The 15,143-nt window shown below is 47.8% G+C and overlaps 5 protein-coding genes across 5 annotated transcripts; 2 read left to right on the plus strand and 3 right to left on the minus strand.

Annotated features, from left to right (window-relative positions):
* Positions 1–328: 328 nt before the first annotated feature.
* SAMD00019534_045600 (hypothetical protein) lies at positions 329–6,742 on the minus strand (the record flags this gene model as incomplete). Its single annotated transcript, XM_012900050.1, has 2 exons — positions 329–6,322; positions 6,395–6,742. 2 exons carry the CDS (start codon positions 6,740–6,742, stop codon positions 329–331), a joined length of 6,342 nt encoding a protein of 2,113 aa, XP_012755504.1.
* Positions 6,743–8,564: 1,822 nt separating this feature from the next.
* SAMD00019534_045610 (hypothetical protein) lies at positions 8,565–10,247 on the plus strand (the record flags this gene model as incomplete). The annotated part of the gene is made up of 5 exons (XM_012900051.1): positions 8,565–8,725; positions 8,790–8,926; positions 8,998–9,052; positions 9,137–9,391; positions 9,467–10,247. The coding sequence occupies 5 exons, from the start codon at positions 8,565–8,567 to the stop codon at positions 10,245–10,247; spliced, it is 1,389 nt and encodes a 462-aa protein (XP_012755505.1).
* A 140-nt stretch (positions 10,248–10,387) lies between these two features.
* SAMD00019534_045620 (hypothetical protein) lies at positions 10,388–12,533 on the minus strand (the record flags this gene model as incomplete). The annotated part of the gene is made up of 3 exons (XM_012900052.1): positions 10,388–11,185; positions 11,260–11,775; positions 11,847–12,533. 3 exons carry the CDS (start codon positions 12,531–12,533, stop codon positions 10,388–10,390), a joined length of 2,001 nt encoding a protein of 666 aa, XP_012755506.1.
* Positions 12,534–12,591: 58 nt separating this feature from the next.
* Positions 12,592–13,826, minus strand: SAMD00019534_045630 (hypothetical protein; the record flags this gene model as incomplete). The annotated part of the gene is made up of 4 exons (XM_012900053.1): positions 12,592–12,800; positions 12,875–13,135; positions 13,201–13,662; positions 13,793–13,826. 4 exons carry the CDS (start codon positions 13,824–13,826, stop codon positions 12,592–12,594), a joined length of 966 nt encoding a protein of 321 aa, XP_012755507.1.
* Positions 13,827–14,171: 345 nt separating this feature from the next.
* SAMD00019534_045640 (hypothetical protein) lies at positions 14,172–15,117 on the plus strand (the record flags this gene model as incomplete). The annotated part of the gene is made up of 2 exons (XM_012900054.1): positions 14,172–14,647; positions 14,706–15,117. The coding sequence occupies 2 exons, from the start codon at positions 14,172–14,174 to the stop codon at positions 15,115–15,117; spliced, it is 888 nt and encodes a 295-aa protein (XP_012755508.1).
* Between the last annotated feature and the right edge of the window lie 26 nt (positions 15,118–15,143).

Raw genomic sequence — 15,143 nt, forward strand, 5'->3', positions numbered from 1 at the left:
GACGTAATTGCCACTTTGATTGCCATTGAAGTAATAAATGCTCATTGTCGATTGGTCATATATGAGGGGAGAGGCCATGTACACCAAACATATCGTTTGCCTTTGTCCATTCCAAAGTTGATGGTGAGAACACATTGCACTCTGCCACTAATCCTTCCAACAATATTATATGTCCATCCAGTGTATTGGTAATAGTTGACTCAATTATTGTTAGTATCTATCTATCTCATGTTATTGGAACCAACACGCACAAAAGACAAATGTTATATGTTTGATTGGTTGACTTTATTAAGTACTGATGATTGGACAACAATGGTAGGTAGGTAGTTTAAGCCTTGAAACCAGAGAAGAACTCTCCCATCTTTCTCTGCATATCCTGCTTGGAGACAACCTCTGCCTCGAGATCTCTCTTGGTCTTCTCGTGGTCTCTCTGGGCCTTCTCGATGGAGTCCTTGAGGATGATGATCTCGGACTGGAGCTTGCGGTTCTCGGTCTCGAGGGTGAGACGCTGTTGCTGCTCGTCGGAGAACTCCTTCTTGGCCTTGCGGAGGTCGGACTCGAGCTTCTCGGCACTGAGCGAGTCCTTGGTGAGGGTCTTCTCGACTTCTCCGTACTTCTTTCTGATCTCCTTAAGGTCGTTCTCGATCTTCTTGAGGTCCTTGAGGGCCTTGTTCTTGGCCTTCTGCTCGGCGTCAACCTGGGCGGTAAGGGCGTCGATCTCAGAGTCGAGTCTCTTGCGGGAGCGGTCAGCGTTGGTCTTGGCGATGGTCTCCTCCTCAAGGCGACCCTTGACCTCAATGAGCTCACGCTGGAGGTTGTTCTTGGCATCCTCAGCGGACTCCTTGGCGTCGGACTCACGCTGCAAGTTGCGGCGGGCCTCCTCAAGGTCGAGCTCCTGGAGTCTTCTGGCGTTCTCAGCCTCGGACTTGGCCTCCTCGGCGTCGTCGACCTGCTCACGGAGATCCTCAAGCTCACCCTCGAGGGCGCGCTTCTCCTTCTCGAGTCTCATCTTGACCTTGCCCTCGTCGTCGACTTGAGCACGGAGGTCGTCGATTTGACCCTCGAGGGCCTTCTTGGACTTCTCAAGCTGCAGACGGGCAGCCTCGGCAGAGTCGAGCTTGGCGCGGAAGTCCTCGATGGACTCCTCCAGCTTGGCGGCACCGATCTCGGTCTGGGTCTTGGTGGCAGCCTCGTCGGACAGCTTGCCCTTGGTCTCGCGCAGATCCTTCTCGTACTTCTTCTTGTCCTTCTCGGCACGGGAACGGTTCTTGACCTCGTGGTCCAAACGTGCAAGGTAGTCCTCGTTCTCGGACTCGAGTCTCTTGCGGGCACGCTCGGCCTCGTTGCGGGCCTTCTTCTCCTCGTCCAAGGTCTTCTTGAGAACGTCCAACTCCTCCTGGAACTTCTTTCTCTCCTCCTCGGCCTTGGTGGCGGTCTCGACCTCGTTGGCGTACTTCTTCTTGATCTCCTCCAACTCGAGGTCCTTGCGGCGCTTGGCCTCCTCGGCCTCGATTCTGGCCTCTTCCTCCTCCTCGAGCGAGGCCTTGACCTCCTCGAGCTCGACCTCGATCAATCTCTTGGCCTTGACGTGCTTGTCCTTGCTGAGCATCTCGTCCTCGTGCAACTCGCGGAGCTCGTCGATCTCGGCTTGGAGCATCTTGATCTTCTTGTCAGAGGCGTTGAGAGCAGAGCGCTCGGCATCGAGCTGTCCACGGAGGTCGTCGACCTCTCCCCAGATCTGCTTGCGGAGCTCCTCGTCGGCAGCCTTTGAGCTTCCCTCCTCGGCGGCACGCTTCTCGGCAAGGGTCTGCTCGAGCTTCTTCTTGCCCTTCTCGGCCTTGGAACGGGCCTTGGACTCAGTGTCGAGGGCAGCCTTGAGGTCAACGAGATCGGCCTCGAGCTTCTTCTTCTGACGGTCGATGGCGGCGGTGTTGCGCTCGGACTCCTCGGCCTTGGTCTCGAGGTCGGAGAAGAGCTTGCGGGTGTTCTTCTTGTCCTCCTCGGCCTTGACACGTGAGTCGGTCTCGCGCTCCAAACGGGCGCGGAGGTCGTCGATCTCGGCATCCTTCTTGCGGATCTGCTCGACGTTGACGGTGCCAGACTTGTCCTCGAGCATCTCCTCCAGCTCAATGACACGGACCTCAGCCTCCTTGGCCTTCTTCTCGGCCTTGGACTTGGCAAGGTTGGCAGCGTCCAACTCGTCCTTGAGGGTCTCGAGTTGAGTCTCGGCGGCCTTCTTGGACTTAACGGCGTTGTTGGAACGGTCGTCAGACTCCTCCAGGATGGATCTCATCTCGCTGAGCTCCTCGTTGAGGCGCTTGAGCTGGACGTACTGGTCGGAGGCGATGGCCTTCTGGTCGTCGGCGTCGGTACGGGCCTGACGGTGGTCAGCCTCAGCCTTCTTGAGGGCCTTCTCAGCCTTGGCGCGTTTGGCAGACTCCTCCTCGACGAGCTTGGTGGACTCCTCAAGGTCGTACTCGGCCTTCTTCTTGGCGCGCTCCGAGCGGTCGAGGTTGCCCTCAGCCTCGTCGGCAGCGTTCTTGAGCTCCTCGTTCTTGGACTGCAGAGCCTTGTTCTGCTCGACGGCCTTGTCACGTGATGAGACAATGTCGGCGAACTGGCGCTTGAGCTCGTCGAGCTCCTGCTCCTTCTTGGCACGGATCTCGTTGGCGCCCTTCTTGTGGGTGGACTCCTCCTCGATCTGGTCCTTGAGGGACTGGACCTCCTTCTCCAAGTCGGCCTTGCGGCGCTCGGTGGCCTCACGCTGCTTCTTCTCCTCGTCGAGCTGCTCGTTGGCAAACTTAATCTCGTTCTCGAGGGCCAGACGCTTCTTGTCGAGGGCTTGCTTGGCCTTGGTCTCTTGGTCGAGCTCGACCTTGAGGTTACCGATGGTTCCCTCAAGCTGCTTGTTGTTAGACTCGGATGATGACTTGCCGTTGTTGGCGTCGTCCAGCTGCTGCTTGACCTCGGAGAGCTCCTGCTCGAGCTTCTTGCGGGTCTTGTCGAGGTTGCCCTTGCTGGTCTGCTCCTGGGCAAGGTGCTGCTTGACGTCCTCGAGCTCGGCCTCAACCTTCTTCTTGGACTTCTCGAGGTTCTCCTTGGCTTGACGCTCGGCATCGAGCTCACCAGAGAGACGGGCGACCTCAGCCTCGAGTGTGGCCTTGATCTTCTCAAGCTTGGCAATGGTGGACTGGAGCTCGGTGATCTGCTTGCGCAGGATCTCGAGGTCTTGCTCTTGCTTGACCTTGAGGTCGTAGAGGGACTTCTTCTCACCACCGGTGGACTCGAGCTGGCTGTTCATCTCGTCGAGCATCACCTCGAGGGCCTTCTTCTTCTTCTCAAGGCCATCACGCTGCTTCTTCTCCTCCTCCAACTCGTTGCCGACGGCGGTCAACTGGCCCTCGAGGGTCTTCTTGGTCTTCTCGAGGTTGTTGCGCTGGGAGACCTCGTTGTTGAACTTCTCGTTGAGGTCGGTGTACTCACCCTGGAGCTTCTTGTTGGCGTTCTCCTGGGCGACCTTGGCGGCGGTCTCTTGAACGAGCTGCTCGGTGACTTGAGCTAACTCATCCTCGAGCTTCTTCTTCTGGCGGAGAAGATCGTTCTTGTCCTTGGACTCGGACTCGAGCTTGGCAGAGACCTCGTCGATCTCACCCTGGAGACGGACACGGGTCTTCTCGAGGGCACCCTTGTCCTTAGACTCGGATGAGAAGGACTCGGTGAGCTCCTCAACCTCCTTTTGGAGGTCGTTCTTGATCTTCTCAAGACGGACGATGGTGTCCTGCTGGCCGTCGTTGAGCTTCTTGAGCTCCTCGACCTCCTCCTCGTATCTCTTCTTCAACTTCTCGAGACCGGCGCGGAGCTTCTGCTCCTCGGCCAACTCGTCCTCGAGGTCGCGGACCTTCTCCTCGGCGTTCCTCTTCTGGGACTGGAGGGTCTCGATCTGGGCCTTTCTCTCGTCGAGGTCCATCTCCATGTCTGAGATACGGATCTGGAGCTGGTTCTTGTCGGACTCCAAGGCGTCCTTGGTGTCGTAGAGGGCGTTCAAAGCCTCCTTCTCGGCCTTGAGCTGGCGCTGGAGGTCCTGGACGTTGCCCTCGGCATCGCGGAGAGTCTTCTCGACGCGGTCCTTCTGGGACTGGGTCTCGGAGAGCGATGACTTGAGCTCGCCAATCTCTCTCTCCTTCTCCTTGATCTCCTTCTCGAAGTTTCTTCTCTTCAACAAGGGACGGGCCTTGCTGAACAGCTTCCACCATGGCCAGTTCTTGAACTCCAAGTAGGCACGCAGGTTCTGCTGGATGATACGGGCAGAGACGGTGTGCTCACGGGCTTGCTTGTAGGCCTTACGGGCGATCCAACCACGGGCGGCGGCCTGGATTGACTTGATGATCTCGGAGATACGCAACTCACGAGCCTCCTCAATGCGGGCCAAGATTCCAGCGCGGAAGAAGATCTTGGTGAGACCGAAACGGAACTGCTCCTCGTCGATGTTGAGGTGCTTCAAGACGGCACCGGTGGCCTTCTGGACATCCTCGGCATCACGTGGAACGTTGGGGGCGAGCAAGTAGTAACGCTTGACGAAGTCGGCGTAGATCACACGGTTGGGGAAACCCTTACGAGTGATACGGATACCCTCGAGCACACCATTGCATCTCAGCTGCTCCAAGACGACCTTGTCCTCAAGCTTGGCGGGCAACTGCTTGTTGTTGGGGATGATACAACGGACGAAATGTGGGTTGGTGGTCTCCAGAGTGGCCATGAGCGACGAGAGCTGCTCCTTGTACTGGGCGGCGACGGTGACGAAGTTGGCACCCTTCTTGGCACGCGAGGCAATGGCTGGGTCGTTGAACAACTTCAACACCAAGCTGTCGCCCGACTCCTTGAAGGTGAGCTCCAGATCCTGCTGGAGTGGGTCCTTGTTCTTCTCGAGCCAATCGGTGACCTCGTACATGACCTGACCGGCATAATGGGTAACACCGAACTCGGTCTTGGAGAAACGTGGCTCCTCGTACTTGGGGTGCTTCTTGGAGAAGTGGGAGTGGAACTTGCCAATGAGGGTGATGTCAGTGGCGTTGGGGAACACAGACTGCTCGTCGAGGAGGGCCAACAGTCCTGGGGGCTGACGGGCGTCGATGAGGTCGATGGTGGCCTGCGAGTCGAGACCGAAATCGATGAAGGTCCAGTTGATCTTCTCCTTGAGGTACTCCTCCTGCTCGAGCTTGAACATGTGGTGGTTGAAGAACTGCTGCAACTTCTCGTTGGTGTAGTTGATGCACATCTGCTCGAACGAGTTCACCTTGAAGATCTCGAAACCAGAGATATCGAGCACTCCAATGAAGTAGGCCTTGCGCTCCTGGCACAGGACCTGGTTGATCTTCTTGACCAACCAGAGGAAGAGACGGCCGTAGAGGGCCTTGGACAAGGCCTCACGTGAGTGACCAGCCTTCTCTGGGGTGAGATGGGTGGCGACGAGGTCACGACCGGCAAGGATACGTGGCTCGATCAAAGCCTTCTCGAGGGTCGATGGGTTGACCTGGAGGAGGGTGGCAACGTTGTTGAGGGCGGACTTGTCCTTGAGGATGGCACCCTCGCCGGATCCCTTCTCGAAACGGATGTTACCGAGGTGGAGGATGGCAGAGACAACCTTGAGGATGGAGGTCTGCTCGTCGGCGGTGAAGCCCATGATGGTCATGGCGCTACGGGTGAGCTTGTACTCCTCGACGTCGCTGACTCCCTTGATGTCAATGCAGCCCGAGCTGTTGAGGTAGTTGTAGGACTCTGGGGCGGCCAGGGCAAAGGTCTTTCTCTCCTCAGAGGTGGAACCGGCAATGAGCTGGTAGAAGATGTGGAAGTTACGCTCCTGCTCGGCTTGGAAGGTGACACGGGACTTCTCCAAGAGGTAGGACTGGATGGAGGCACCAGAGATGAAACCAGCGCTGTTGAACTGGATCTCAATGAACTTTCCGAAACGGGACGAGTTGTTGTTACGGGTGGTCTTGGCGTTACCAAAGGCCTCGAGAATTGGGTTGGCCTGGAGGATCTGCTGCTCCAACGTGCCTCCGGCGGTTCTACCGGCGACGGCGGCCAAGTACTGGATGACCTTCTTGGTGTTCTCGGTCTTACCGGCACCAGACTCTCCAGTGATCAGGAGCGACTGGTTCTGGCGGTCATCGAGCATAGCTCTGTAGGCACCATCAGAAAGGGCAAAGATATGAGGGGCAACCTCGGCTCTTCTTCTTCCCTTGTACAGGTCAACCATCTCGTTAGTGTAGATCTGCAATCTCTTGAAGGGATTGACGACTACCAAGAAGAGTCCTGAGTAGGTCTATATGTTGTTGATTGAATGAGAGAGTTAGTATGTTTGATTGATTGAATGAATGAAGGATGTTATACATACGTAGATGAGGTCTTGACCATATCTGACACGCATGTTGTGGAAGACGGCTGGCTCGTTGAGGTAGGAGAGCTCAGACATGTCCTCGACACCATCGAACTTGGCTGGGTTACGCTGGTTGGCGTCGTCCTTCTTGACGGTGCGCTCCTCGCCCTGGGGGGTCTTGAAGACGAAGGAGTCGGCGGTCTCACGGACGATCTCACCGCAGTCGTAGGCATCACGCTCCTTGGGGTCTGGGTTGAACCAGATGTACCTCTTGTCAGAGGCGGCGATCTTGAAAGTCTCATTGTCGCCTTGGCGCATCTTGAGGTGCTTCCAGTAATCGGATTTACGATCGTTGATTGGATTCATGGTTGTTCTGGTTGTTGTTGTTTGTTGTTACTTTGGTACAGGGTAGTATATATATTGATGGACTATATATCTTTAGTTTTGGGAATTGATTGGAGTTGAGTGAGTGATTGATTGAGTATTCGGTCGAGTGAAGTTGGGTGAGGTGATTGGGGATATTGTTGGATGATTGTTTGGGGAGGGAGAAAAAGAAAGATGTGGAGATAATGAATGTTAGTTCAATGAAGTTTGAAGAAGAAGGGCTATTTAAACACAAGGGAATAAAGGAAGAGATAATTGATATTATTATATGTATATTTAGAGGCACACACGTATACGCATATGCCACACACAAACACATCAACTATAAATAACAACAACACACAACAATCTGATCCCAATGTTGGCACCCATTGGGGGTGGGTATTGTTCATCAGTTGATGGCTTTGATCAATCACACACTTCTAAAGTGAGTGAGTGTGAACATGAAAGCATCCAATTTTGTTTTGTTGGTTGTGTGTGTATCATGTGATCATTCATTCACTTACTCAAATGTGATTGAGTGAAGTGAAGTGAAGGTGTGATGGATGTTGTTGGTAGAAGCAATGGATGTTTGTTTGATTGATTGTAATAACATGGCATGCCTTGACAGACAGCGATAGAAAAGGAATAATAGGAATAGGCGAGTGGACGACAAAGTGTTGGATGAGGATGAGGATGAGTGTTGTGTGGATGGAGGATGAGTACTTACAAAATACAATTAAGAGTACAATTGGGTTGGGGTATATAATTGCTAACAATGGATCTCTGAGTAGAGGTGTTGTTAAGCAAGTGTGTGAATGAATGAATGAATAAACAAAGATATAATATATATTATATGTATATCAAAGGGGTGTATGTATTGAATGGACCAATGAAGGGTGTGTATCTAGTTGTAGACCACTGAGGAAGTTACCAAGGGATACATCAAACAACACCAAAAATCAAAACAATTATTAAATGAATTAAACTTTTGATAAAGAAACAAAATGATCATTTTCACAGCCCATTAGTTTACTTGAAAATGGCTTTTAAAGCCATAATTTAATAAAAAGTTAATATTTTGATGGATTTCAAAGATTACACCCTTGTGATTAATGCAAGTGCTCCAATTTTGGATACACACAGACGGCATTGAGGGGTGATCGAGTGAACAAGATTTATCTCTGACCATGGTAATGTTTATGTTTATGATGACACGCTGTTGTCCTATTGGGTCAAATATGACATTCTGGGAGGGAGGTGTCTACATGAATGGATAGTTGGTCTCATCGTGTTGCCATTAATGTTCAAATCACCCCGTCAACAAAAAATGAACAAGGACCAAGGCCTCAACTTCAATAACATCGACACTAACATGTGAATGATGTTAGATCTTGCCGCACATTAATCATACTCCTCAATCAATTAATCAATCAATGTATGACTTTGATTCATCCATCAGGTCAGTCTAAACTTATTGGATGAATGATTGATCAATCATTGTATCATGATGACTATCTATCTTTCTAATTAGCTAGAACAGAGTCTCTTCTTGTTCTTGCAAGAGCAAGTCTGCATCGCACATAATGATGAACCAAACCCCCCAGTGTTTTGGTGTTATCACCTCACATTGGTTAGGTGTTGTGTGTTTGTTAGATTCACAATAGTTAGTTGGTCAGTATCACCACCTCGTTGGACAAAGTAAATTCTGTGCTTTCGGAATTGTTGTTGTGAAGTAATAAATCATACATACTTATTATCTATCTATTTAGTTATATATTTGTTACAACAACAATACAATAGTACATACATTATATACATTACAATGTCATCATTTCAAGAGAATACCTCTCAAGATGAGAACTACTTTGGACAGGTTAGGTTGAAGGATGATGGTGTAGACTTTAACGACTCTACCAATATAGTGGCCATGAAGAATATACACAAGACATATCTACTTGGTATTGAAGGTGTACCTGCATTGAGGTATGTTTGTGTAAATGACACATAGGGGACTGACTGACTGATTGACTAACACGATCAAACACAGAGGTGTAACAATGACTATTAAGAGAGGAGAGTTTGTTTGTATCTTTGGTACATCTGGTGGTGGAAAGACAACTATGCTCAACTTGATTGGAACAATTGATAAGCCAACCAAGGGTGATATGAGGCTCTGTGGAAAGGGTAGGTTGAATGAATGCATAATGTCAACCCAACATACTGACTCAATCATCTATCATGTCACGTGACAACAGTGATCAATCATAAGACAACAGACAAGGACTTGGCATACATTCGTCTAAAGAATATGTAAGTAGTAATGGTAGTTAGTTAGGAGTTCCTTCAGGAAATGACATGTCACTAACAATAATGATTGATTGATTTAATGAATAGTGGATTCGTATTCCAAACATTCAACTTGTTGTCATCATTGACAGCATTGGAGAATGTTGAGATGCCAATGATATTGTTGGGCGAGTTGTCTGCCCAGGAGAGAAGAGAAAGAGCAATCTCATTGTTGACAAAGGTTGGCATGAAGGATCGTCTGGACCATGTACCATCGCAGTTGTCCGGAGGAGAACAACAACGTGTAACCATCGCAAGAGCTATGGCCAATAACCCTGATATCCTATTGCTTGATGAGCCAACGTAAGTGTTGATTTTATGATTGATTGAATGATCGAATGATTGTTTGAATGATTGAGTACTGACGTTGACAAACAGTGGAGACTTGGATACAGTGAACACATCAATCGTTATGAAGTTGTTGACTGACTTGAACAGAGATGAGAATATCACTTTGGTCATGGTCACTCATGACGTTGGACTAAAGGCATACGCAGACAGAGTGATATGGATGCGTGATGGCAAGATTCAAAGGATCGAGACAGTGTCACTGGATCTCAAGAAGGACAGCTTCTCAAGATTGCACAAGGAGATCGAACTGATAAATCGTAATCAAAAGGGTGGCGTCACCAGTGTAATCACATCAGAAGTTGGCGTCAAGAAGGTCACTGAGATGAGGAAGCCTACAGACTACAAATCAATTGCTTCCTATTCACATCCGGCAGCGGCCAATGTTGTACCTTTGACCACAACATCGGCAATCAACACTAATCTGGCAGCAGCAACAGCAGCAACCACAATGTCTCAAACATCATCATCACTGGGCAGATCAAATAATCAACAACAGGTGTTGTTTAACCTGGAGGACGATGACTATGGAGATCAACAAGCTTCGTCATCATCATCATCGACCTACAACAACAGCAACTATCAACATGGACTGTCACCACACATGGATAACAATGTTGTCAACAACAACAATGCATTCAGATACAGTAGTGGCTCAATCAATGTAAATGGTAATGGCAATGTCAATGGCAACAACAACAACAACAACAATGATGTGTATTTGAATATTGAATCACCACCTTTCATCAATGGCAACAACAACAACAACTCAATCGATAGTCTTGCAAACGACATTGAGAGGATACTCTAAACAACACTACTACTTACAACTACTACACTAGTATATATACTCCGATTAAAGCGACTTGTATGTATGTATGTACATTGCCAACCAGGATGCTGCGTCGTGCAGCCTGGCCCACAAAGCAGGAACCACTCGCGGATTCATGACTACCCTTTATTAGCCCTTTTGAGCAGCTCCATCAGATGATTGTATCGATGTTGTATCTGCAATGGTGTCTTGCTTGGTAGACTGTTGACAGAGAGCCACTGCCACATATCCTCCAGGTTCTCTCCACTCCTTGCTCGCACTGTTGTCAACAGTATCTTGTCCTCCTCCCTGTTCCACTTTATCAGTACTCCCTCAATCAACTCCAGGTTATCACTCCTGATAGGGGCGTTGGTGTTGGTCGTGATGGTACTGGTCGTGCTTGTGCTGGAAGTGCTGGTAATGGTGTTGTTGGTGAATGTGTCGTCATTGTTGAAGTTATTGTTGATGGTAATGTTGTCGTCATTTGAGTTGTTGATGTTGTTTGATGGTGGAGAGTCATTGCTGTAGTTGTTATCATAGTTATAGTTGTTGTCGTAGTTGTTGTCATAGTTGTTGTCATTGTTGTCATAGTTGTCGTTGTCATTGTTGAATACGCTGTCTTGTGATTCACTGATGCTTGACGAGAGTGTTGCTGGCTGTGGAGTGATTGCAATTGGAGGTGGTCGATTGTTGAGAATGGAGTCATTCAACAGATTGATGTTGACCTTCTTGGGTAATGTCTTTTGCTTCTTTTTGGTGGTCTCTGATACCTTCTCTGGAGAGACTTTAGTCCTCTTGTTTGTCCTGTTGCCACTCTTGCCTTGCTTTCTCTCCTTCTTCATCTTCCTGCTGTAAAAGTCTCCAAGGGCCACCGGAGTCTTGTTGGGGAGGTAGTGTGTTGAGATCGATTCCCAGTCTTCGCCAAATCTCTTGAGACCCTAATGATTGATTGATTGACAGATTGTGAGTGACATTGTCCACGCCATATTGATTGATTGATGACATGACGTACTTGCTTAAATAGTTCCTCTTCCTCGGTCGTCAGGTTCCTGCCAGAGTGTACCTCTTTGAGGATATTATCCGAGGTCTTTGAACAGGTCCTATTCTTGTATCGATGGAATAGTTGCTCAATGGTCTTGGTGGGCAATAGGGTGTCTCGAATCAACTCCCAGTTGGAACCATATCGTTCGAGTCCAAGTGCCAGCAGCTTGTCCTCTGATGGTGTGAACTTGAGTCGACTCAGACCGACCTGGTTAAGTGACAATGCTTCGCTAAAGTAGTCCTTAAATGTGTTGAGGATGATCTTCATGGTGTTCTCACTGGGGTTTGGGTCCTCCTTGAGCAGTTCGTCGATATAAGGATGAAGCCGCAGACACTCTCCATCGTACAGTGGTGAGATGAATCGAGGCACCATCGACTTCTTTGAAGCACGTGTGATGACCTTTGTCGGCGATTCAATCTGTTGAAGCAATATCTCTGCGTAGGCGTGCTTGTCATAATGTTTCATATAGTTGATGTAGATATCGTCCTGTTGGATGTGTGTGCGAGTTAGCATCGACCGCACGCGGTGAAACGAATTGGGAGGCGGGAGATACTTACGAGCATTTTCTTACAAACGTCGACGTCTTTGGCACGTGGATACTCTGGCAACTCCTCATTCTGGAAGGAATTGGCCAGGATTGAGCCTTGTTTGAGCATGGTCTTCACTTGCTTCTCCTTTGATTTGATTGCCATGTTGGTAAAGTTGATCTTCTCAATGCGTGTCTTGAGAAGTACTTGTACCAAGAGTTGATAGTGATTGGATAGCTGTGACTTGAGTTTGGATAGCTCCAGCTCTGTGAATATTGGTGTTTCTTGTTGTTGTGATTGCAGTTGTTGTGGTTGTTGTTGTTGTGATTGTGATAGTTGATGTTGTTGAAGTGGAGATGAGTGTTGTTGGTCTGTATCTACGTCATTGTCCTTGTCTTTCTTTTTTGATTGTCTCTTCTTTTGACGTGATGAGTTGTCGACATTGTCATTGGATTGAGTGGCGGGTAAGACAGTGGCGGAGGTTGACGTGGAGGTAGAGGTAGCAGTAGCAGTGGAGGTAGCAACAACATTGTTGCTTGGTGTATATCCATTCAATGAAGGAGGTTGAACGTTAACCACTGCATGTGATTGAGTATTGTTATACAATGATGATGACGGCGATATGGACAATGAAGATGGCAATGATGTCTTTGTGGGAGTGATCTGATGAGTGTCCAGTGGCGTTGTGCTAGCATTGTATCTAAAGTCATCAAACATGTTGTCGCTGGCATCCACTTGAAATCCAGCAAATGATGTGTCCAACTGTGAATAGTTCTCAACACCAGTTGTTGGGGCATCGCTTGATACCACGTTGCCATTGGCATTGGCCTGACGTATTGCATTGAGATGTTGTGAGTGTTGTTGTTGTTGATTTGCCTGCCATCATGACCATCTCTTGGAACACCTTGGAGTACTCAATTCCCTGTGCATTGGGATCACTATAGTTGTTCTCGATAAAGTCGCTCACCAATGATTCCATCTCGTCTAGATTGATTGATTGATCGAGTGTGTCAGTGTCTGATGACTGATTGATTGATTGAATGAATGAATGAACATACTTGATAGAATACTCCGACTTGATTCAATGTGATCAGCATGATCATCATCCTCGTCGACATCTGTGTCATAGTCATCATCTTCATCCTCTTCTGGGACATAGTCAATGTCATCATCCTCTTCATTGTCAGCTGTTGGCGTCACACCTGATTGTAGATCGAGCAAGAACTTCTGATAGACATCAAGGTTGCCAGTACCATTCTCTGCGTTCAATCCATTGTTTGGGTCTTCAGACTCTAATGGCAATTTGGACTCAAGGTACTCTGTGGAGCATCATAGTTAGTCTATCTAATCATATGATCGCACTAACAAAAACTGTGAAACATACCATCTAGTTGATCAAAGTCCAGATACTCAAGGTTGAAGTGAGAACGAGTTCGCAGATATGTCCTATCATTGGCATTGATGATCTCGTCAATGTCGACCATCTTGTTGGGTGTGATGTTGGTGCTCGCGTTGATGTTGATGTTGTTGTTGCCGTTGGTACTCGACACCAATGCAGCAGTATCAGGCAGTCTATCATTGTAATCCACAACTCCATATTGAGATTGATCAACATATCCACCTTGTGATATATCCGTCACTTGTTGTTGTTGTTGTTGAGGGTGTTGTTGATAGTACAGACTACTGTCATATGTCGTTACATTGTCTGCGCCATAGTATGATCCATCTGTTTGTTGTTGTGTTTGATATAGTTGGTGTTGTTGTTGCTGTTGTTGTTGTGTATCATATTGGATATATTGTTGTTGTTGTTGTTGTACTTGCTGTTCAGTGTTGTAAGTGAGCACCTCTTGTGAATGTTGATGATATGATTGATGTTGTTGTTGTGTTTCAAAGTTGGTGACATAGTGTAGTTGTTGATGTTCCTGTTGTTGTTGAGTCTGTAGTAGTTGTTGTTGTTGCTGTTGTTCATGTGTTACTAATGAACTTGAATCTATATATCGTTGCCAACATTAATATCATCACCATTGTTAATATTGTTGTTGTTAATGTTGTTGCTCTGGTGTTGATAATAATCGTATTGATGACTATCTATCATTCTTGTTGGTATTGTATTGGAGTTGGTCTAATGTACATTTGGATATTAATATATATCTATCTATGTTGTATTGTTGTTGTTGTGATAATTTAAATGAACTTATTGACCTTGTGATAATTATTATTATTTGGTTTGGCGCGCTAGTTTGGGCACTTTTGAAATTATGGGTCTCAAGTTCTCATGTTTGTTGACGACGAATACATAACATGCCACTCATTCATTGACATCAATCTATCTAAACACAGATATACATACGACAAATGGTCATTCTGCGACGATTCTTCATCGATAGACTACCGGCTACACTACAGAGTACAGTGTTGCTCGATGGAAGACAACACAGTCACTTGAAGAAGAGTCTTCGTATGCGTGTCGGTAACAAGATTGAACTGTTTGATGGATCTGGTATCAGTGCCATCGCAGAGATAGTTGAGATTGGTCGAGAACAAACTATTGTAACAGTTGAGTCAATTGGTACTAGTAGTAGTAGTACAGCCACCGATGGAAATGATGCACACATAGAGGACTTTGGTCATCTTCCAAGATTGGACATCGCCACATCACTACCAAAGGCAGCTAGAGGTGATTGGATGGTTGAGAAGTTGACAGAGATTGGAGTGCGATCACTATATCTTCTCGAGACAGAGTACTCTCGCTCGTCCAAAGCATCAGTGCCCTCAGAGAACAAGATGGATAGATACCAAAGGATAATAATAGAGGCTGCCAAGCAAGCAAAGTATGTCTGTCTCAATCAAGTACAGTACTATGCATTGGTCTAACAAACTCGCACACAGAGTCAATCGAATGATGAGTATATACCCAACAGAGCCATTCAATAGCTTTGTAAACAATAAGATAGTTAATGGACATCAGTGGTCACATGTGATTGTTGGACATCCAGGTGGACAACCACTGCCACAACTCTTTGAGTCAATCAAGAACCAACACCAACAGCGTATGTCTTCGATATCAAAGACATCGCCAACACAGCAACGGACACAACTACAGCCACCCAGCTTATTACTCATGATAGGACCAGAGGGAGGTTTCACCAACAATGAGATTGCCAAGCTATCACCCCTGGCCAATGTCTATCCTACCAACTTTGGCAACACAATCATGCGCATGGAAACAGTGTCGATCGTCGCCTCTGGAGTCTTCAATCAGTTCTACAGTTATCTCTTTCCACCACCTCCGCCATCATAGGTTGGAGTGGACTATATTATAAAGTA

Source organism: Acytostelium subglobosum (genome assembly GCF_000787575.1).
Source record: "Acytostelium subglobosum LB1 DNA, scaffold: scaffold8, whole genome shotgun sequence".
NCBI classification, from domain to species: domain Eukaryota; phylum Evosea; class Eumycetozoa; order Acytosteliales; family Acytosteliaceae; genus Acytostelium; species Acytostelium subglobosum.